The sequence below is a fragment of the Telmatherina bonti genome (genome assembly GCF_933228915.1).
Source record: "Telmatherina bonti genome assembly, chromosome: 18".
NCBI classification, from domain to species: domain Eukaryota; kingdom Metazoa; phylum Chordata; class Actinopteri; order Atheriniformes; family Telmatherinidae; genus Telmatherina; species Telmatherina bonti.
In genome coordinates, this window is record NC_136616.1 from 31,640,199 (window position 1) to 31,661,932 (window position 21,734).

At 45.7% G+C, this 21,734-nt stretch overlaps 2 protein-coding genes across 2 annotated transcripts in view; both read left to right on the top strand.

The window, feature by feature from the left end:
* The window catches only part of LOC306769276 (tripartite motif-containing protein 16-like), a gene marked incomplete at both ends in the record, with an annotated part of 45,106 nt that extends 37,345 nt beyond the window's left edge, over nucleotides 1–7,761 (top strand). The window contains 2 exons of the mRNA XM_079257842.1: nucleotides 6,685–6,701; nucleotides 7,756–7,761. Of these exons, the coding sequence (XP_079113968.1) occupies nucleotides 6,685–6,701; nucleotides 7,756–7,761 (23 nt within the window). The remainder of the gene's footprint in view (nucleotides 1–6,684; nucleotides 6,702–7,755) is intronic.
* A 118-nt stretch (nucleotides 7,762–7,879) lies between these two features.
* Nucleotides 7,880–9,439, top strand: LOC306769277 (tripartite motif-containing protein 16-like; the record flags this gene model as incomplete). The annotated part of the gene is made up of 1 exon (XM_079257843.1): nucleotides 7,880–9,439. One exon carries the CDS (start codon nucleotides 7,880–7,882, stop codon nucleotides 9,437–9,439), a length of 1,560 nt encoding a protein of 519 aa, XP_079113969.1.
* Nucleotides 9,440–21,734: the final 12,295 nt, after the last annotated feature.

Sequence of the window (21,734 nt, forward strand, 5' to 3'; positions counted from 1 at the left end):
GGGAGGCGTCCAGGAGGCATCCTGACCAGATGCCCGAGCCACCTCAACTGGTTCCTCTCGATGCGAAGGAGCAGCGGCTCTACTCTGAGCCCCTCCCGGATGACCGAGCTCCTCACCCTATCTCTAAGGGAGAGCCCGGCCACCCTGCGGAGGAAACTCATTTCAGCCGCCTGTATCCTCTCCCTGAACCGTCACCTTATCGTGGTGGAGGGGTTTGTGCGTCCCGAAGATCCTAGCAGCTATGTTGTCGGGGGCTTTATGCCCCTGGTAGGGTCACCCATGGCAAACAGGTGTCTAGGGGAGGGACCAGACCAAGCACGGCTCATAGACCCCTATGATGACGACTAACCTGGGCATGAATGTTCCCTTGCCCGGACGCGGGTTATCGGGACCCCCCTCTGGAGCCAGGCCTGGAGGCGGGGTACGAGAGCGAGCTTCTGGTGGCCGGGCCTTCGCCCATGGGGCCCGGTCGGGCTCAGCCCGAAAGGGTTACATGGGCCCCACCTCCCATGGGCTCACCATCTGCGGGAGGAGCCGTAGGGGTCGGGTGCAATGTGAGCTGGGCGGCAGCAAGGGGCGGGGACCCTGGCGGTCCGATCCCCGGCTGCAGAAGCTGGCTCTAGGGACGTGGAACATCACCTCTCTGGTGGGGAAGGAGCCTGAGCTTGTGCGCGAGGTTGAGCGGTTCCGACTAGATATAGTTGGACTCACCTCGACGCATGGCTTGGGCTCTGGAACCAGTACCCTTGAGAGGGGCTGGACCTTCTTCCACTCTGGAGTTGCTCATGGTGAGAGGCGCCGAGCAGGTGTGGGCATTCTCATCAGCCCCCAGCTTGGTGCCTGCACGTTGGGGTTTACCCCGGGGGATGAAAGGGTAGTTTCCCTCCGCCTCCGGGTGGGGGGGACGGCTCTTGACTGTTGTCTGTGCTTATGCACCGAACAGCAGTTCAGAGTACCCACCCTTTCTGGAGTCCTTGGAGGGAGTGCTGGAGGGTGCTCCTTCTGGGGACTCCATTGTTCTGCTGGGGGACTTCAATGCTCACGTGGGCAATGACAGTGAGACCTGGAGGGGAGTGATTGGGAGGCATGGTCCCCCCCCCTCTTAACCCAAATGGTGTTTTGTTATTGGACTTCTGTGCTCGTCATGGATTGTCCATAACGAACACCATGTTCCAGCATAAGAGTGTCCATATGTACACCTGGCATCAGGATTCCCTGGGCCGCAGTTCAATGATCGACTTTGTAGTCGTATCGTTGGATCTGCGGCCACATGCCTTGGACACTCGGGTGAAGAGGGGGGCGGGGCTGTCAACTGATCACCACCTGGTGGTGAGTTGGCTCAGATGGTGGGGGAGGAAGCCGGTCAGAGCTGGCAGGCCCAAACGTGTTGTGAGGGTCTGCTGGGAACGTCTGGCTGAGTCCCCTGTCAGAGCGAGCTTCAACTCCCACCTTCAGCAGAGCTTCGAACATGTCCCGAGTGAGGCAGGGGACATTGAGTCCGAATGGGCTGTGTTCCGTGCCTCTATTGCTGAGGCGGCCAGCCGGAGCTGTGGCTGTAAGGTAGTTGGTGCCTGTCGTGGCGGTAATCCCAGGACTCGTTGGTGGACACCAGCAGTGAGGGATGCCGTCAAGCTGAAGAAGGAGTCCTATCGAGCCTTCTTGGCCTGTGGGACTCTGGAGGCAGCTGATGGGTACCGGCGGGCTAAGCGGCATGCGGCTTCGGCTGTTGCCGAGGCAAAAATTCGGGCATGGGAGGAGTTCGGCGAGGCCATGGAGAAAGACTTCCAGACGGCTTCGAGGAGATTCTGGTCCACCATCCGGCGGCTCAGGAGGGGGAAACAGTGCTCCATCAATACTGTGTACAGTGGAGGTGGGGAGCTGCTGACCTCAACTCGGGACGTAGTGGGTCGGTGGAGGGAATACTTCGAAGACCTCCTCAATCCTACCAACACGTCTTCCCATGAGGGAGCAGAGCTGGTGGACTCAGGGGTGGACTCTCCTATCTCTGGGGCTGAAGTCGCTGAGGTGGTCAAAAAGCTCCTTGGCGGCAAGGCCCCGGGGGTGGATGAGATCCGCCCGGAGTTCCTTAAGGCTCTGGATGCTGTGGGGCTGTCCTGGCTGACACGCCTCTGCAGCATCGCGTGGACATCGGGGGCAGTACCGCTGGATTGGCAGACTGGGGTGGTGGTCCCCCTTTTTAAGAAGGGGGACCGGAGGGTGTGTTCCAATTACAGGGGAATCACACTCCTCAGCCTCCCTGGTAAGGTCTATTCAGGGGTCCTGGAGAGGAGGGTCCGCCGGATAGTCGAATCCCGGATTGAGGAGGAGCAGTGTGGTTTTCGTCCTGGTCGCGGAACAGTGGACCAGCTCTATACCCTCTCTGGGGTATCACCTTTATCACCGATTCTGTTCATAACTTATATGGACAGAATTTCTAGGCGCAGCCGAGGTGTTGAGGGGATCCGACTTGGTGGCCTCAGGATTGGGTCCCTGCTTTTTGCGGATGATGTGGTCCTGTTGGCTTCATCTGGTCGTGATCTCCAGCTCTAGCTTGAGCGATTCGCGGCCGAGTGTGAAGCGGCTGGGATGAGAATCAGCACCTCAAAATCTGAGACCATGGTCCTCAGCCGGAATAGGGTGGATTGCCCTCTCCGGGTCGGGGGTCAGGTCCTGCCTCAAGTGGAGGAGTTTAAAATATATATATATATATATATATATATATATACATGCTTCATTTCACACTTCCCTACCCCCCCTGCCCCTGCTCACATACTCACCAATGCACATATACATTCCATTTAACACAACTCCCCTCACATGCTCTCTCTCTACACACCTCGATACGCATCCCCCTTCTCACCCCCAGTTCACACGCTCTCTTATTTATCAGTACACACACCCCGTCCCACAAACATCCCCACCACACCTCAAATCACCCATTCCTCCCTACACACACACATGCACCTCAGCTCACCTTTCAGTCTCCATTCATACACTACCTCCTATATGTGCCCACACCTCCTACCCCGTCCCTCCACCTCTACACCCTACTTGCATACTCCCCCTTTATTCATACACACCCCATTGCACAATCCCCCCACCCAACCTCCACTCTACCCATACACACCTCACCCCCACCTCTACTCTCTTACATTTCATCTGCAACTTTATCCATTCGCTCCTGCATGTCCTCATCTTTCCTTCCCAACATGTCCCATATGGGATGCCCCTGGGGGACCAGCAAGGCCCTAATCAGGGCCACCACAACTACGGCCCACACTTAATAAATCTAGCTCCTGACCTTCTCTCTAGTGATGACACTGACTTTATTTCACACAATGACCTCCATTGCATAGCTTATGTCTCCTTTGGGTCAGATCAGTCATACGAAGAAAAATGTTCTATGTTACTCATGAGGTTTTGGCTTTAACCTCTGTTTTTACAATTCTGAAATGGCTGCTACAGCCATTAACCCTGCAGAGTGATGTTTTTTATGTTTGTTGATCACTTCCTCATTTGCCTCGAGCAAAGCCATCCATTTCAAAGTGACAAGACCTGGGTCCTTTTGTAAAACAACATCGTGATGGTCAGGACTGGCAAACCCACTCCTGATCCAAAATTTTGGTTTTCTCCTTACCTGAAGGTGTGTTACTTTTCAGTCCTGCACATTCATGCAAATCAGTGAAACTGGTTTCCATGACTGCTGTCACTTTCTCTCACAGCTTCCTGCCTGAGGAACAGGCAGCAGCCATCCCCTCATTACGGGATATCCCTTCAAATCTCTGACCCCAGAAAAAAAATATGAAGGTCTCAACTGTAAGCCTGTCGTTATTACCCTAAAATGTGATTGCAGACCTTGTCAACGCAATTATCCTTTCAAACCTGGGGCTATAGCTAGCATTAAAAATGTGTTTGACTCCATGGTAAAGACAGGAGTCATTATTCCATGCGACAACTCAACTGTCTGTTCAGCTTTGTTTCCTGACAAAGGTGAACTAGAGGAATGGTGTTTTATCCAAGATCTGTAAAGTGGTAATGCAGCAATTCAACCATTGTGCCAAATCCCCATACAATTTATTCTCAGGTGCCACCAAATGCCAGTTATTTTCAGTAGTGGATCTCTAAATTCAATTCTATTCTATTCTATTCTATTCTATTCTATTCTATTCTATTCTATTCTATTCTATTCTATTCTATTCTATTCTATTCTATTCTATTCTGTTCTACAGTCATTTAGCAGATGTTTTATCCAAAGTTACTTACATATGAGAGTAAGAACAACACAAGCACAAAATCAAACAGTAGAGGACATCATGGGAAGGTGCTATTGGACTGCTGGAGTCCAGTAGGATGCAGGTGTTGACATGTAGTGCTACAGGCTTCTTTTTGCTTGTTTTGTTTTATTTTTCTTTCCACCCAACAATATTCCCTATGTTAAAATGCAAAGAATAAATACCACAATATTTGTTGCAAAGAATTGGGCTCAGTTCTCCAACTCCTCTAACAAATATAGTTAAACGAAGTGCAGAAGTGCTCCTTGAAGAGCTGAGTCTTCAGCTTGCTTCTAAAAGTAGACAAGGACTCCGCAGATTGGAGAGTTTGGAAGGTCATTCCACCATCATGGGACAAGGGTAGAAAAGAGTCTAGCTAGAGATTTAGTCCCACGTAGTGGTGGTAACACAAGGCATCTTTCACTGGTAGAGTGTGAAAGGGTAGAGTTGAGAGGGAGTGCCTGTTCACCCTGAGAGCCAGTTTTGGTTTGCATTTACTTTTGAGGGAAAAACTTGGACCTGACTCTGTCAGGGAGAGTGTGAAATCCCCTGCATTTACAATGCTGCTCTAAAGCAAAGTCTTGAATCCCTAAATCTAACCCCTGGCACCGCACTTTTCAATATGTTGATGACCTGATACTGTTTCTCTCATCCAGCTTGAGCAGAAAACTTCTCACCTCTCCACAGCCAGATGGCTCAGGTATAACTCCATCCCTCTTGAAATGCCTAACATCACTGTAAAACAATGTACTGTTTTGAATCCAGCCAAGCTGCCACCAAACCCTGATCGTAGTGAAGAACACAACTGTGATGGTGAAGACCACAAGTGTGAGGCTGCCTTGGGACACACGAGAGCAGCTCTCCCTGACTCAGCAGACGCTTCACTTCATTCACGAATCCAGAACACTGGATTCAAACCAGGACACTGGTTGTTGATGAAAGACTTCAGGAGAAGACTATGGAACTCCAGGAGGTGGCGAGGTCCATTCCAGGTGTTACTGACCACACACACAGCTGTGAAAGTGGCAGAGAGAGCAATCTGGTTTCATGCCAGCCACTGCAGACAGGTTCCTGAACCAAAAGGCAACCTCTCCTCTGATGTACATCAGCCCCACCTGATGGACTCTGAGCAATAAACTGTTCCACTAATCGCGGAACAAAGCAGTGAGAAAGTTACTCCCACCCGTACGCTTCAGGGTGTGGGGAAGAGGGCTGATTGAGCTGAATGTGCTTGCCTTTGGAGCCACAAACAGCCCGCTTTAGGGCATTTGAGTTGCGTGTGTCACTAGACTATCTCTGTTCTGTGCAACAGACCCTTGCCCCTCTCCACCAGGAAGCATATCAAACCACAAAGACTCCACTGGGGTCAGATCTGTCATGATAATCATTTCCTGCATGCAAATAGCTCTGATGTTGATCCTGATTTTGGCCCTTTTTGTACATCCTGATATTCAACCTCATGATTCTGGCATGAACACCAAACGGGATGTGACATGGCTGTCCATCTTGGAAATGAAGCTTAACCATTCAAGCCCCTACACATTAAACCTTTGGTACTGGCACACTCATTTTGTGGCCAACACAAGACCAATTGTTATGTCTCCTCTCACATGTCGTTGACAACAGAAACGCCCACTATCATCCCACAATCCCACAAACATCCCAATGCAATTTCCCAGTTCTCATTGTCCCCCCTTCTCCAGGACTATGTGACAGTTCCTCAGATGACTCCAATGATACCTCGGTTGTGTGATGAATCAATTCTCAGTTTTAAAATGTTTTCAGTGCCTGTACTCCTCATAAAAAGCTGTCCATTTTGGTCATGCATTATGATGATGATCATTGAATCTTTGTGAATTTCATTATTTGATGCTTTATGGCTGCTATTGTGTTATTACTATAAAATACATTTATATTTTATTATAAGAAAAAGAAGGGAAATGTTGAGAAAATTTATTCCCTTTTTTAAATTTCTTATTGTTTCTACTTGATTAATTCATGACTTAGTTAATCAGACACCCAACTGAGAAAACCAAGATAAGCCATGCTTATCTATGCTTGGAAAAACTGTAGTGAACCATTGTTTGTGCCTTTAGTATACAAAAGACCTCTGTAAGAAATACACATCTCCTGAAATCTATAAAATTGTGATCTGTTGTCCTATGAGCAGATCACTCATTTTGATGCCAAATAAATAATGAGCTTTGCTGAATAAAGAGCCCAGATGTGTGTGTACATACACAATATGAGTGTGAGCTTATGCATGCAGTATATGAGTTAGGGTGGCCTAAGTAAGTTTGACTCCTGGCCTGACTTTGTTTCTCAGTCTAGCTGTGGAGGTTGGTGTGTGTTGCCTGTCTTCCTGAACCCACTTGACTTTCATGTGTCACCGTGTAGTTTGCTGTTATCCAAGGGCTCTGCAAGATCTCGGTAAGTTTTGTCAGGACCTGATCATGGTGGCACCTGAAGAGCCCTGACACAACATCACTTTACATCCTGATAATACATGCTGGAGACCAGTACAGTATGTATATGGATGAAGCTCTACTGTCATCTGCAGATATAAATTACACACAGATATCCTGAATTAGACATGCAGTTCAAAGATTGCCCTAATGTGAAAACTGAAGAAAAAGATTGAAAAATCTTAAAACAGGAAGTCACAATGAAGTTTAATGAAACAATGAGAGGTCTGTGTCAGCATATGTGTATTTACTTAGGTATTTGTGTAAAGATTTGCAAGGCAAATGAAGATGTCTAGAAACAACATTCACCTTACTTGACTGATGTCACTGCAAAATAATGGAATCAATAGTAGTAATAAAATACAGCAAAATGTATGTTCTTTTCACTACATTATTCATTCATTCATTCATTATCTGAACCGCTTATTCCAATTCAGGGTCGCGGGTCCCAGCCGGCTTTGGGCGACAGGCAGGGTACACCCTGGACAGCTCGCCAGTCCATCGCAGGGCCACACACAGAGAGATGAACAACCACTCTCACGCTCACACCTAGGGGCAATTTAGAGTGACCAATTAACCTATCATGCATGTCTTTGGATGGTGGGAGGAAGCTGGAGAGAACCCACGCATACACAGGGAGAACATGCAAACTCCACACAAAAAGGCCACTGACCAAACCAGCCAAGGATCGAACCAGCAACCTTCTTGCTGTGAGGCCACAGTGCTAACCACTGCGCCACCGTGCAGCCCTCCACTACATTAATAATAAATATTTTATTATTATTATCTTCCTTTAAACATTTTATAAAAACACAAAGAAATAGTTGTTTGTTGATTTAACATAAACATGAAGTTGAAACAGTTGGGAAAAGCTTCATGTTTACTGCAACTGCCTGATTTACCTGCATGAAAACACCACTGACTGCCGCTCCCTTCAGTTGGACTGGTTTTAGGTTCCTCCCCCACGATCCACATATCTGCCAGTTGAGGGTTCAGTGTGATCTCTGTGCTGCAAACAGAGCTGACAAGACAGAGTGAGGAAGAGGAGGACTTTGGTTTGGCTCTGAGACTTGGTTTTCAAAGAAGTGAAACTGTTGAGACACTGACTTGTGGAGAGGTAAAATGGCTCAGAAAAGAGTTTGGATGGATTCAAGGAAATTCTCGTGCTCCATCTGTGGGGATCTCCTGAAAGATCCTGTGACTATTCCCTGTGGACACAGCTGCTGTATGGACTGTATTAAAACCCACTGGGATGGAGAGGATCAGAGAGGAATCCACAGCTGTCCTCAGTGCAGGAAAATATTCAAACCGAGACCTGGCCTGAAGAAAAACATCATGTTAGCAGAGGTAGTGGAGGAGATGAAGAAGACTGGACTCCAAGCTGCTCCAGCTGATCACTGCTATGCTGGACCTGAAGATGTGGCCTGTGATGTCTGTACTGGGAGGAAGCTGAAAGCCATCAAGTCCTGTCTGGTATGTCGAGCCTCTTATTGTAGGAAACACCTCCAATCTCATTATGATGTGGCTCATTTGAAGAAACACAAGCTGGTGGACCCCTCCAAGAATCTCCAGCAGCGCGTCTGTTCTCGTCATGATGAGGTGATGAAGATTTTAGAAAAACACTACGAACAAATGTCAGCTGCAGCAGAAAGAGCTGAGAAGCAGAAGGAGCTGGAGGTGAGTCGACAAGAAATCCAGCAGAGAATCCAGGACGGAGAGAAAGATGTGAAGCTGCTTCAACAGGAGGTGGAGGCCATCAATGTCTCCGCTGATGAAGCAGTGGAGGACAGTGAGAAGATCTTCACTCAGCTGATCCGTCTCATCCAGAAAAGAAGCTCTGATGTGAAGCAGCAGATCAGATCCCAGCAGGAAACTGAAGTGAGTCGAGTCAAAGAGCTTCAGGAGAAGCTGGAGCAGGAGATCACTGAGCTGAAGAGGAAAGACAGCGAGCTGGAGAAGCTCTCACACACAGAGGATCACAGCCAGTTTCTACACAACTACCCCTCTCTGTCAGCACTCAGTCAGTCTACACACTCATCCAACATCAATATTCGTCCTCTCAGATACTTTGAGGATGTGACAGCAGCTGTGTCAGAGACCAGAGATAAACTACAGGACATCCTGACAGAGACATGGACAAACATCTCACTGGCCCTCACTGATGTGGAGGTTTTACTGTCTGAACCAGAACCAAAGAGCAGAGCTGACTTCCTGAAATATACAACAAAAATCACACTGGATCCAAACACAGCAAACACATATCTGTTATTATCTGAGGGGAAAAGAAAAGCAAGATTAATGACTCAACAGCAACCTTATTCTCGTCATCCTGAAAGATTTGATTCTTATTATCAGGTTCTGAGCAGAGAGAGTCTGACTGGACGTTGTTACTGGGAGGTGAGTGGAGGAAGAGTTCATATAGCAGTCGCCTACAAGAGTATCAGAAGATCAGGAAACATACACGGATGTTTATTTGGTTTCAATGACAAATCCTGGTCATTATGTTGTGAAACAAGCCGTTACACATTTTTTCACAACCAAGTCCAAACTGCAGTCTCAGGTCCTCCTTCCTCCAGAGTAGGAGTGTATCTGGATCACAGAGCAGGTTTTCTGTCTTTCTACAGCGTCTCTGAAACCATGACTCTCCTCCACAGAGTCCAGACCACATTCACTCAGGGGCTACATGCTGGACTTCGGTTTTGAGTTTATGGAGCCACCGCTCAGCTTAGAGTCAAACAGTAAAACCATCATCAAAGAGCAGGTTTGTGTTCAGCTCCGATTAAGGACCCTGATATTTACTCAGGAAATGGTTGGAAGGAGCATGCAGATTATAAAGTTGATTTACAAGACTGAAACAAAGGAAAGAAAAACAAATAGAAACTAATCCAAGTCAGATCAAGTTATAATAAAACATGTTTCTGCAACAAATGCAACAACCATCTAAATGTTCCTTTAAAAGCTGAAGTTTCAGATATCAGGTGAACATGTTCACTCCAAATCTTACCTCTTTCACAGAAAAATGTAAAATAATGAAGCAGCTTCATCTGCTGCCCTTCTGTCATTTCTTCATCTCTTCACAGAGATGGAGATGAAAATCCTCTGAAACCCTTCATACAAGATTTATTAAATTGATCAAGTTTCTACAATTCTGGATTGTAGATTTTCTCCAAATATGATCATGATGGAAGTTCTTTGTTTTATGGAAGATTTTTACAGCTCCATTGTATGTTATATTTTTATTTGTTAAATGATGAAAACCTGCTAATTTTTATCATGTTTGATCAATCTGGTTAATTGTTTTATTCTCTTGTTACTGTGCTGGTTTAACTGACTGATCATCTTCATATCCAATGTAGAAATAAATTACAGCGGCAGTCAGTTCAGTTCTGAGAAATGTGATTGTTTTAACATTTTTTGACTTAAAGTTAGTTTCTTCCTCTGAACTTTAAAGATTTGTTGATTTTCTTGTAAATATTTGATGGTAAACAGTTTGATGTTTTTCTCTGTGTGATTTGGATGTAAAATGTTTTAAATAAAATCAGTCATTTTAGCATCTGAGCAGCAGAAAATCGGACTTCCAGTCAGACTGACTGAATAAAGTTGGATCTGTTTGTATCTGTAAATGAAGTTTGTTGGCTAAAGATTCTTTTTAAAATTAAAGTAAAACAAAAACTCATTGAAATGTGTCTAAAGTTCATTTGGAGACAATCTTTCTGTCAGAGTTTAACAGGTAACTTATTCTACAGCTGGAAGGTTCACAGCCAATCGGGATGCAGTGAAGTGCACCAACTGCCACGATTAAAGTGTATTAACTCCCTTAAACTGGACAAACTGGTGAAGCTGTTTTTCTCAGGGGAATAACTCTGCTTTATTCACCGCTATCTGACGTTCACCTGCCAGGTTTAACCTCTCTAACTCACTGTTTCACTTGTGTCTATTGAGACTCTTAACTTTGATTTCACAAACCAAATATTCTAAATATTTATCTGAAAATGGCTTAATTTCTCTGGAGACAGAAAATATTTATCTTGATGATGTTAAGGTGGAAAATAAAAACAAATAGAAAAAAGTCTTCTCTTGGGGTGGAGGTGTAAAAAAAATCACCTTGGGGCAAAGATATGTGGTAAAATTTCGCTTCGGGACATGCAGAACCCAACATGTCTGTTTTCAGATGCAGCTTCATAAAGATGTTTTTCCCAACCTGACAAGTCGCTGCAGAGCCTGACTTGCCCTGATCAGTTTCGGGATGATATAAATAACTGATAAATGACACCTCCCTACATGGGAAGAGGCGGTTGGTTAATACACAATGCAGCACAGAAAACTGCCAAACACTCATCAATTCAGCAGCACTGACTGCTTGGAGATCATGTCAACTTACAGCTGACTGTGAAGCCACTAACTGTTGGTTTTCTATATAAATTGCATATTAATTAATAAAAAATAATAAACTTTATATTTCTCTCATAACTGAACTGACTGCAGCATTAATTTATTTCTATATTAGATGTAAATATGATGATTAGTTAAACCAGCACAGTAACTGGACAGCAAAACTATTAACTGGTGTAATATTGGTGTTGTCTCTTTCGTTCCTGGTTTCCTGTTTTATTTTGTAGTCTAGGTCCTCTATGTATTGTTGCCCGTTTTGCTTCCTGTTACTTAGCTCATCTGGTTTTGATTTTCCAATTCATTTCACCAGTTTTTGCATCAGTCCTCTGTATATTTAATTTAATTCAGCTTTATTTGTAAATCATCACTTCACAACTATATTGTCTCTGGGCACTTTACAGACACATCAATTCAAGCTAATTTCTAAAGAGTATGGCGAACAGAAACCAACTGATTGCATCTAATCTTGAATTAGATCCAAACCCTTATTTATATCCCTTGGGTTATGTTTGCAGTTGCTCATTTATTATGTTAGTTTGTCTGTAGTCACCTGTTTTATCTGCCCTGTTTTCTGTTCAGTTTGGTTTTAAGGATTACACCTAGTTCCTGCATTTGGTCTGCCTCCTGTGTCTCTGTCCTGCAATCGGATTCCAAATCTTTGTAGAACCTTGACAGAATGAACCAGCTAAGTCAGACCCAGCAGAAGAGAAAAAAGAGGACCATCCAAGTGCCGTCAGCAGAGACATGAACAAACTATTGGCATCCTCTTCTGTCCCCTGGTTTGCTCCTCTTCCATCCTTGCCTGCTCCAGCGTCCAAGGAGGTCGATCCTCCTCTGTCACTCCTCCTCTGCCCCAGCTGTCCCAGCTTCTGAGGTGGTCCCTCCACCTCCACCCTTAGTTTCTGCCAGCCTTCAAGAGACTCGGCTGCTGTTATGCCAGCCTCTGGGCTTTCCACCTAGGTACAGTTCCTATCATGTCCGCTTCCGGGGTGCCACCCCCAAGCCGAGCATACCCCCATCGTCTCAGCCTATAGAACCAGGCCTGCCTCTGTTGTCTCAGCCTCAGGGTGATCCTGTGCTGGGCCCTCTGGACATTCCCCTGAGTCCTGAGTCGCGGGATGGTGGACCAGAATTGCCTCGAGACTGCCCGGAAGTCATTTTCCATGGCCTCGCCAAACTCCTCCCATGGCTAAGTTTTAGCCTTGGCGACAGCCGAAGTTGCATGCTGCTTAGCCTATTGCTACCTTTCAGCTGCCTTCAGAGTCCCACAGGCCAAGAAGGCTTGAAAGGACTCCTTCTTCAGTTTGACGGCATCCCTTATTGCTGGTGTCAACAACTGTGTTCTGGGAATACTGCCATGACAGGCACCAATGCCTTTACGGCCACAGCTCCGGCTGGCTGCCTCAACAAAAGAGGCACGGAACACAGCCCACTCGGACTCAATGTCCCAAGCCTCACTCGGGACATGGTTGAAGCTCTGCTGAAGGTGGGAGTTGAAGCTCGCTCTGACAGGGGACTCAGCCAGACGTTCCCAGCAGACCCTCACAACATGTTTGGGCCTGACAGATCTGACTGGCTTCCTCCCCCACCATCTGAGCCATCTCACCACCAGGTGGTGATCAGTTGACAGCTTTTCCCCTCTCTTCACATGAACGTCCAAGGCATGTGGCTGCAGGTCCGATGATAGGACTACAAAATCAGGGTGGGTACTCTGAACTGCTGTTCGGTGCATAACACAGACAACAGTCAGAGCCCGTCCCCCCACCCAGAGGCAGAGGGAAACTACCCTTTTGTCAACCGGGGTAAACCCCAACGTGCAGGCAACAAGCTGGGGGCTAATGAGGATACCCACACCTGCTCGGCACCTCTTACCATTAGCAACTCCAGAGTGGAAGAAGGTCCAGCCCTTCACGAGGGTACTGGTTCCAGAGCCCAAGCCATGCGTTGAGGTGAGTCCAACTATCTCTAGCCAGAACCGCTCAACCTCACACACAAGCTCAGGTGCCTTCCCACCAGAGGAGTGACATTCGATGTCCCTAGAGCCAGTTTCTGTAGTTGGGGATCGGATTTCCAGGGTCCCAGTCTCTAGCTGCCACCCAGCTCACATTGCACCCAACCCCTATGGCTCCTCCCACAGATGGTGAGCCCACAGGAGTTGGGGCCCATGTAGCCCTTTCGGGCTGAGCCCAACCGGGCCCCACTGGCAAAGGCCTGGCCACCAGATACTCGCTTTCCTGCCCCACCCCAAGGCCTGGCTTCAGAGGGGGTCCCCTGTGACCGGGCACAGGAACATTTCTGCCCATGATCGTAGTTATTGTAGCGGAATATGCCTCTACAAATTATTAAATTATTAATCTATTAATTACCTCGGAGCACCACTCATCACTTTTAATTAACTTAAAATTCAGGTGGATGAGACACCTGTAATACTCTCATTTCAATAAACAGTCTCACTTCAAAGGAGTAAACCCTAAGAACGAATGAACCAGAAATTGTGCATTCAGAAATTATGACAAGAACGGATGAATTGATTATACATATTTTTTACAATGATGGTAAACATACAGCAGTGAAAATGAGTAATGATGGAGAGGTTATTGCTGAGATGGTATAATGAATTTGTCTGCATGGAATTTCATTTATGACATTAATAAGGAACGCTGAAATTAATTAAATGAGATGGAGCAGGAAGAAACTGGTTGGAATTAAGCAAATAAATCGGGATGATTATCTTCCTTAAATCCTTGATAAGAGCGTGTTCAATAATTCTAAATTTGGATAAGAATTCAATTTTAATTATTTAATTAGAATTTGATGTACTGGTTTGGGACATCACAAATGTCAGAGCGCTATCAGATCCTACTTTGGACGCTGAATCCGGATTGTGGGTCGAAGTGGGTGGTTGGTCCCCTATTCGGCGTGTTTCCGGGGGATTGGATCCCCGGAGCGTCAGAAGAGGTAGGTCTACGTAGCTACTCTGGGTTTCTGGGTCCGTTCCGCGGAGTTCCAGAGCGGCGTGATGATGATCCAGATTGTCCCAAAAATAGATAGCTCCAGCTTTTACGTGTAAAGACGTAGTGGAAAAAGTTGGAGCTACGGTTCTAGTTAATTACTGATCTCAGGAAAAATACTGGTTACAAATAAACACTTGTTGTACTTTCTCCTGTTTGGAAGAACGGAGAGGTAAAAGCTTATAATTAAAACGAAAAAGAAAAAAAACGAAAGACTAAAGACAAAAGTTAAGGACAAGAAAGAAACTTAGAGTAAGGGGGAAAAAGCTTAGACAGAAGCAAGAAACTTCACGAGGAGACAAAAGCTTAGGAAGTCGGTCTGCCAGTCTAATTTAAACAGACCCGCCTTTCGAACTTCCAGCCAATCATGAGTTGCTTCTGTCAGAGGCTGACCAACCTTATCCAATCAGGTCAGCTCTAGTTCCTTCCCTCTGCATCTCATCAGTGAGAACATATTACCCTCAATTCTTTGCTTTGTTTGACTCCAATACACATCAAATCAAATTCTTTCAGAGTTATGCAGATTCCTTGTTTGCTGGGGAAGGAAAGCATTTTATAGTATTACTTTCACACATGAAAAGATTGGCTACATGTATTTTTATTAAAGGTGGATTAATTAATTGTCATGACTCGTCCTCATCGGGTAATCCTAAAAAAAGGGGACACTCACATTTTATTCATTCAAATTAGTAGCTTAAGAGAAGTCTGAAGCTTGGAAAACATAATCAACCATTATTTAATGCAGTGTTTATGATTAATATGTGTGTGTGCTCAGTTCAAGGAATTAAATCACATATCAAGATAAAATAATGGAAAAGAAGAAATTTAATCAAAACAATTAACCACAGTCATTTAGACTAAGTTAAATCAGTTAGACACTTGAAGAATAAGATCATGAGGTTAAGCATCTAAAGTTCCCTTAAATTGGGGAAAGAAGTTTGAATTTCTCTCAGTCTCCTTCACAGTCAGGGGAGATGTTGTTCTGGTGCCATGAAGTCTAGTACTTTGATGAAAGGTGTCATTTTTGACAAGAACCAGGGTTTGGTCAGATGCGACTCTCAGCATCCCCCGACCTGCAACCATAAATTGTTAGATGTTCTACTCCCTTTTGTGGAATGCTGTAGAGAGAAAGGTTGTAAATCTCTGTGTGTCGTCTTTCCTTTGGGGTCAAATGGTCAGCCCTCCTCGCCCTGTGTGGACCAGTCTTTACTGCAGAGAAATAAAAGACAACTTGTTTTTAATCCAGTTCGAATGTCTTTTAATCCTGGAAGGCCAAGATCACTACATTATATTAGAGGTCTTTGATCTGCACTTAGTCTGATCCCTCCTCTAGATACCTGTTTGCCATGGGTGACCCTACCAGGGGCGTAAAGCCCCCAACAACATAGCTGCTAGGATCTTCAGGACACACAAACCCCTCCACCACAAGAAGGTGAGGGGTGAGTGTGTCCTGCGAGTGTCCTGCGAGCGAGAGGTCTCGAGAGCTCAGCCCCTGCTAAGGGTGTTACAGCCATCTTTAGGCATACACAAATAACCTTTGCCTGGCAGCACTAGTCAAAACAACTGCCAGCTTGAAGATAGCAACAGCCAAAGCTGAAACGGTTCTTGAACAGAACATTCAGTTTCATTCATTCATCATGAACCTACTAAAGCAAACTTTCTGAACCACTCTAAACTATGCAGAATATATATTTTGTACTACATAAAAAAAGCTTAATAAATGAGTAACATATTAAAACTACACTATGTGCATAATTTCCACCACATCCCCCCTTTTGATCCATCAATTCAGGGATGCAATAATACAACAAAACAAGCCCAGAAAATAAAACTAACTGCTTAAAGAGATACAGGAATATCTAAGACATCCGAACGGCCACTCCATGCAGGGTTGAAGAACATTCGTTATAAAACATCCTGAAAGGAAAACACTCACACGTCAATATCAGAATCAGAAAAGCCATCACTATAAAAAAAGAAGGGAAAAGAATCAGAGAGAGGGAGATCCGAAGCAGGAAGAGGGACATAAACAAGCCAAGGAACACAATATCCCAAGGCAGTGCCAATCAGCCTAACCAACAAGACTCCGATACACAGAACGCAATAGCAGAGGAGCTAGTGAAGCAAGTGAAATCTTCCTGTGCCACACCTGAATCAAACAGGGGAGGGGACCATATGTGGGAGGTAACAGGGAAAGGAACATCCCAGGAAATGCATTTTTGAGAGGGTTAGGGTTCACGGAAGAGAGCAAGTCAACCATACAGGCGGAGTCAAACTCAGGTGGAGGGGTGACTAAACGCAGTACAGGTCTGGCTCCCAGGCAGACCACACACAATAAAGTTCATTTTGAGACAATCTCTCTGTCACAGTTTAACAGGTAACTTATTCTACAGCTGGAAGGTTCACAGCCAATCGGGATGCAGTGAAGTGCACCAACTGCCACGATTAAAGTGTATTAACTCCCTTAAACTGGACAAACTGGTGAAGCTGTTTTTCTCAGGGGAAGACCTCTGCTTTTTTCACCGCTGTCTGACGTTCACCTGCCAGGTTTTAACCTCTCTAACTCACTGTTTCACTTGTGTCCATTGAGACTCTTAACTTTGATTTCACAAACCAAATATTCTAAATATTTATCTGAAAATGATTTAATTTCTCTGGAGACAGAAAATATTTATCTTGATGATGATAAGGTGGAAAATAAAAACAAATAGAAAAAAGTCTTCTCTTGGGGTGGAGGTGTAAAACATCACCTTGGGGCAAAGATATGTGGTAAAATTTCGCTTCAGGACATGCAGAACCCAACATGTCTGTTTTCAGATGCAGCTTCATAAAGATGTTTTTCCCAACCTGACAAGTCGCTGCAGAGCCCGACTCGCCCTGATCAGTTTCGGGATGATATAAATAACTGATAAGTGACACCTCCCTACATGGGAAGAGGCGGTTGGTTAATACACAATGCAGCACAGAAAACTGCCAAACACTCATCAGTTCAGCAGCACTGACTGGTTGGAGATCATGTCAACTTACAGCTGACTGTGAAGCCACTAACCATTGGTTTTCTATATAAATTGCATATTAATTGCACTTTGCTAAAGTGCATCTTGCATAGAACTGAAGCTGAAGAGAGAAAAAAATAAAAACCAAGGAGTAGTGTATAAAACTGCTTTTATGATGCTGTATTATTCTGTTAATTCTTTTGCAAGTGAGCTTGTGATGTTGTTAAACACAACTTATAAGCATCCAGCACCTTGGTATGTTATGACAACCTATAAAAACTTCTTTTGCACTACACACTTTTTGTTTGTTGTATACAGTCTTTTTCTTTAATATAGATGTGTAGCTGTTCCCTCTGTTTTTCTGTTCTGATTTTTGTAGCACCTCTACAGCACCTGAGAGTAGATTTGTTCTGTTTATTTTCATTTTCCACTTCAACATCATCAAGATACATATTTTCTGTCTCCACAGAGGAATGAAACCATTTTCAGGTAAATATTTAGTTTGTGAAATCAAAGTTAGGAGTCTTAATTGACACAAGTGAAACAGTGAGAGTTAGAGAGTTTAATCCACCTGACCGGTGAACATCAGACAGCGGTGCATAAAGAGTTATTCACCAAGAAAGGACAGCTTCACCAGTTTGTCCAGTTTAATGGAGTTTAGACACATTGATACTGGCTGCTGGTGCACTTCACTGCATCCTGATTGGCTGTGAACCTTCCAGCTGTGGAATAAGTTACTTGTTAAACTGTGAAACAGAGATTGTCTCAAAATGAAATTCAGAAACATTTAATTGAATCTTAACCAAACTCCTCCCATGGCTAAGTTTTAGCCTTGGCGACAGTCGAAGCTGCATGCCGCTTAGCCTATTGCTACCTTTCAGCTGCCTTCAGAGTCCCACAGGCCAAGAAGGCTTGAAAGGACTCCTTCTTCAGTTTGACGGCATCCCTTATTGCTGGTGTCCACCAATTTGTTCTGGGATTACTGGCATGACAGGCACCAATGCCTTTATGGCCACAGCTCCGGCTGGCTGCCTCAACAAAAGAGGCATGGAACACAGCCCATTCGGACTCAATGTCCCAAGCCTTACTCGGGACATGGTTGAAGCTCTGCTGAAGGTGGGAGTTGAAGCTCGCTCTGATAGGGAACTCTGCCAGACGATCCCAGCAGACCCTCACAATATTTTTGGGCCTGATAGATCTGACCGGCTTCCTCCCCCACCATCTGACTGACAGCTAACTCACCACCAGGTGGTGATCAGTTGACAGCTTTTCCCCCCTCTTCACATGAACGTCCAAGGCATGTGGCTGCAGGTCCGATGATAGGACTACAAAATCAGGGTGGGTACTCTGAACTGCTGTTCCCTGCATAAGCACAGACAACAGTCAGAGCCCGTCCCCCCACCCGGAAACTACCCTTTGCTGGATTTCTTGTCGACTCACCTCCAACTCCTTCTGCTTCTCAACTCTTTCTGCTGCAGCTGAGACCGTTTCATGACCTTTATGTTCATCCATTAAGCAGAGATAACAGATACTCTGCTGATCAGTACGACAGAAAATCTTCATCACCTCATCATGACGAGAACAAATGAGCTGCTGGAGATTCTTCTTTCAAAGTCTGTCTGTGTAAACATTTCCTACCAGGAACAAGATAAAACCAGCAGGGTTCCTGGTTTAACGTGGAGGTCTGTGTGCAGTATTGAGATGGATCTGAATTTAATGGCTTTCTTTGATCTTTGTTTTGGAGACATGTGGATGGTCTTCCTTTGAAGTAGAAAATCACACCTGAATCAAACAGGGGAGGGGACCATGTGTGGGAGGTAACAGGGAAAGGAACATCCCAGGAAATGCATTTTTGAGAGGGTTAGGGTTCACGGAAGAGAGCAAGTCAACCATACAAGCGGAGTCAAACTCAGGTGGAGGGGTGACTACACGCAGTACAGGTCTGGCTCCCAGGCAACCCCAGTACACACACCTACTCGTTCTGCTAACAACCAGTTATTGTTATTGCGGATATGCCAGTCATCATTTCAAAATAATTATCTACATACGGTTCACCATTACACACAAATAGTACCCTGTCTAATTGAGAATTGGGTCCTGGAACGAGGCCGCCAACGGGGGAGTGGTAAAGGAATCAGTTAAGGTACGAGACGCAGTTACAGCATTACTCTACACAGAAAACGAATGAAAGTGTCCTGGCGAGGGCGAGTGAACATGCACAAGCTCTGCTGTGGCAAGGCCTTGTTTTAACATACACAGGAATTTCCAGTATTCATGGAGGTCCCTGTACACACAAAAACATTTCCCCAAGCAGAGATGTAGATGGAATCAGACAAATACCACCAGCAACTAGTCCACCAATCCATCCAAAGAACCAGAGCACACACATGGCGTAGATATCTTAATGACAGAGGAGCCCGCACAGGGGCTCCTTAGAGTGCTAGCTGGGGAACGGAAGAGGGTGCGTCTACCTGTTAGAACCCTTCTTGGCACTCAGCGACCACAGGGCAGAGAATGAGCTGAGTGGCAGAGGGGTAGTTGCTACAGTGTGGTTAACAGGGGGTGAAGCAGATTGAGTAAAGAAGACAATAGGAAACACAATGATGCTAGCTAAAATAACCAAGCAACACTTTGAGCCCTTTAATGACCAGCCATAAACCCTAAACGAAGGCCAGGGTTGATTTTTCTCCATGACGCCGGGTGGGTGGACCTTGCGTTGGAGCTTGGCATGCTACTGTTGCAGGTGGACACTAATTTCACTCCACACTGAGATTGCTTGAGAACGGCGGCTGGTCTTCAGGTGTGAGAGTAGACTGTCTCACTACCCACGCTACCACAGGGACTATTCTGCCCTCTGTTGGGTAGTGCGTTATTCTGCTGCATCAGGAGCAGCAGCAAGCTGGGGAGCCGCGGTCAGTGCAGGAACCTTCCTGCAGCGATACTACGGTAGTTGGGTATTACGGGAACCAAAGTAGCATGTATTCAGCCAAGTAGCAGGGTCATCTGCCAGGGTTGTCAGAAGAATTTGAAACGGGCGGTCCCAGAGCTGATGTTTGAAGCCTTTCATCAGGACAAAGTCTCCAGGCTGAAGTAAACGGAGTTGCGTAGACGCTGTTGCAGAAAGGGCTGCAACTACCTGAAAGCAAATGCCTGAAAAGGTTCACACGAGATCAGCACAGTATGATAAAACGTTAGTTTCACACAGGGCCGGGTCTGGAGGGTGAGCTTTGAGAGGGGCCCATGTCCATTCAGGTGGACCTGCAAATAGAATCTACAAGGAGAACTGTTGGGTCCTCCCCTTTTACGCATGCACATGGACAACAGCACTAGAGGAAGTGCATTGGTCCAAGAAAGGCCTGAGAGAGACAGAGGAGCAAATCTCCCCATCCGGGGGCTGTGAGAGAAAAGAGGAAGTGAGAGGCTACAAATGGGGGGGGGGGGGGGGGGGGCTGGGTCAGAGACACAGCCTTCATCTGCAAAAGAGTCACCTGTCACCTGTAGAGACAGGGTCAGAAGAGTTAGTCTGAGCAGCACATTCGCATACAGCAACCTGTCGAGGGAGCAAAATGGCAGAAAGAAGGGAGTCAATAAGGCGATTGTGACGAACTGGTTCACCATTAGATGTCAGGAAACCACGGTAGTTCCACAGCGCTCCAGAACCCACACCTGAGTCTGGGTTCCGAGCCGCAGAGCCATCAACATAAAAATCAAGTCAGGGTCAACTAGAGGTTGGTCATGGAGGTCAAGTCTAGGGGTGCAGAGGATGGTCAGTCCAGCCACACGGTCATGGAACATGTCATCGACAGGAGCAGGGAGTAGAGAGGCTGGATGTAGGACTGTGCATCAATTCACAGTCAAATCGGGAATAAAATGTCCAACACTGACATTAAAGATGATTACATCTACTACAACAAGACTAGCACGCACACATGTGCATACCCACACTCACACGCACAGCAACACCTCCTTCTAAGTGGTTTTGGAGAATTGAGAATGTTTTTCAATGTTACACACACTTCTCCACTGGATTTAATGCAAATGTGTGTATCAGAAAAGGCCAAGGCTAAAGGTTTAGCAAAACTAGCTTGACCATGGAAAGATCAGTATTATCCCAAATGGTCGGCCTCATGTCTATGGTATTTTGAAGACTTTCAGGGTTCAAATGATTTGTTTGCTAAGCGCGTTGACCCAGAGACAGGGCTGTCTACTGACAGCCACCACAAGAGTTGCTTCCCCTTGTCAAATAAAAGCATTTGATGTGTACTTGTGACCAGGCTGAGCCACACTACTTTAAAAAATATCTCCAAGCTAAAAGGTGGACCGAGTAGAGAGCACCACTACAACACCAGGGAGACGGACCAGTAAATTCAACCCGATTTATTTTCTTACTGCCAGATCACGCCGCTCCGGCTGGCTCTAAACCATCTCGTTCACCGCCAGGTCACGCCATTTCAGCTGAATTCCGCACCACTCTGTTTGCTGTCAGCTCAGGCCACCCCAGCTGTACTCCAAGTCACCGCTGTCTCAGCCTCGTATCTCCACCAATAAGCCAATAAGTGTAGTATGAAGCTAAGAAGAAATAGTGAGAAAATGTTTGGT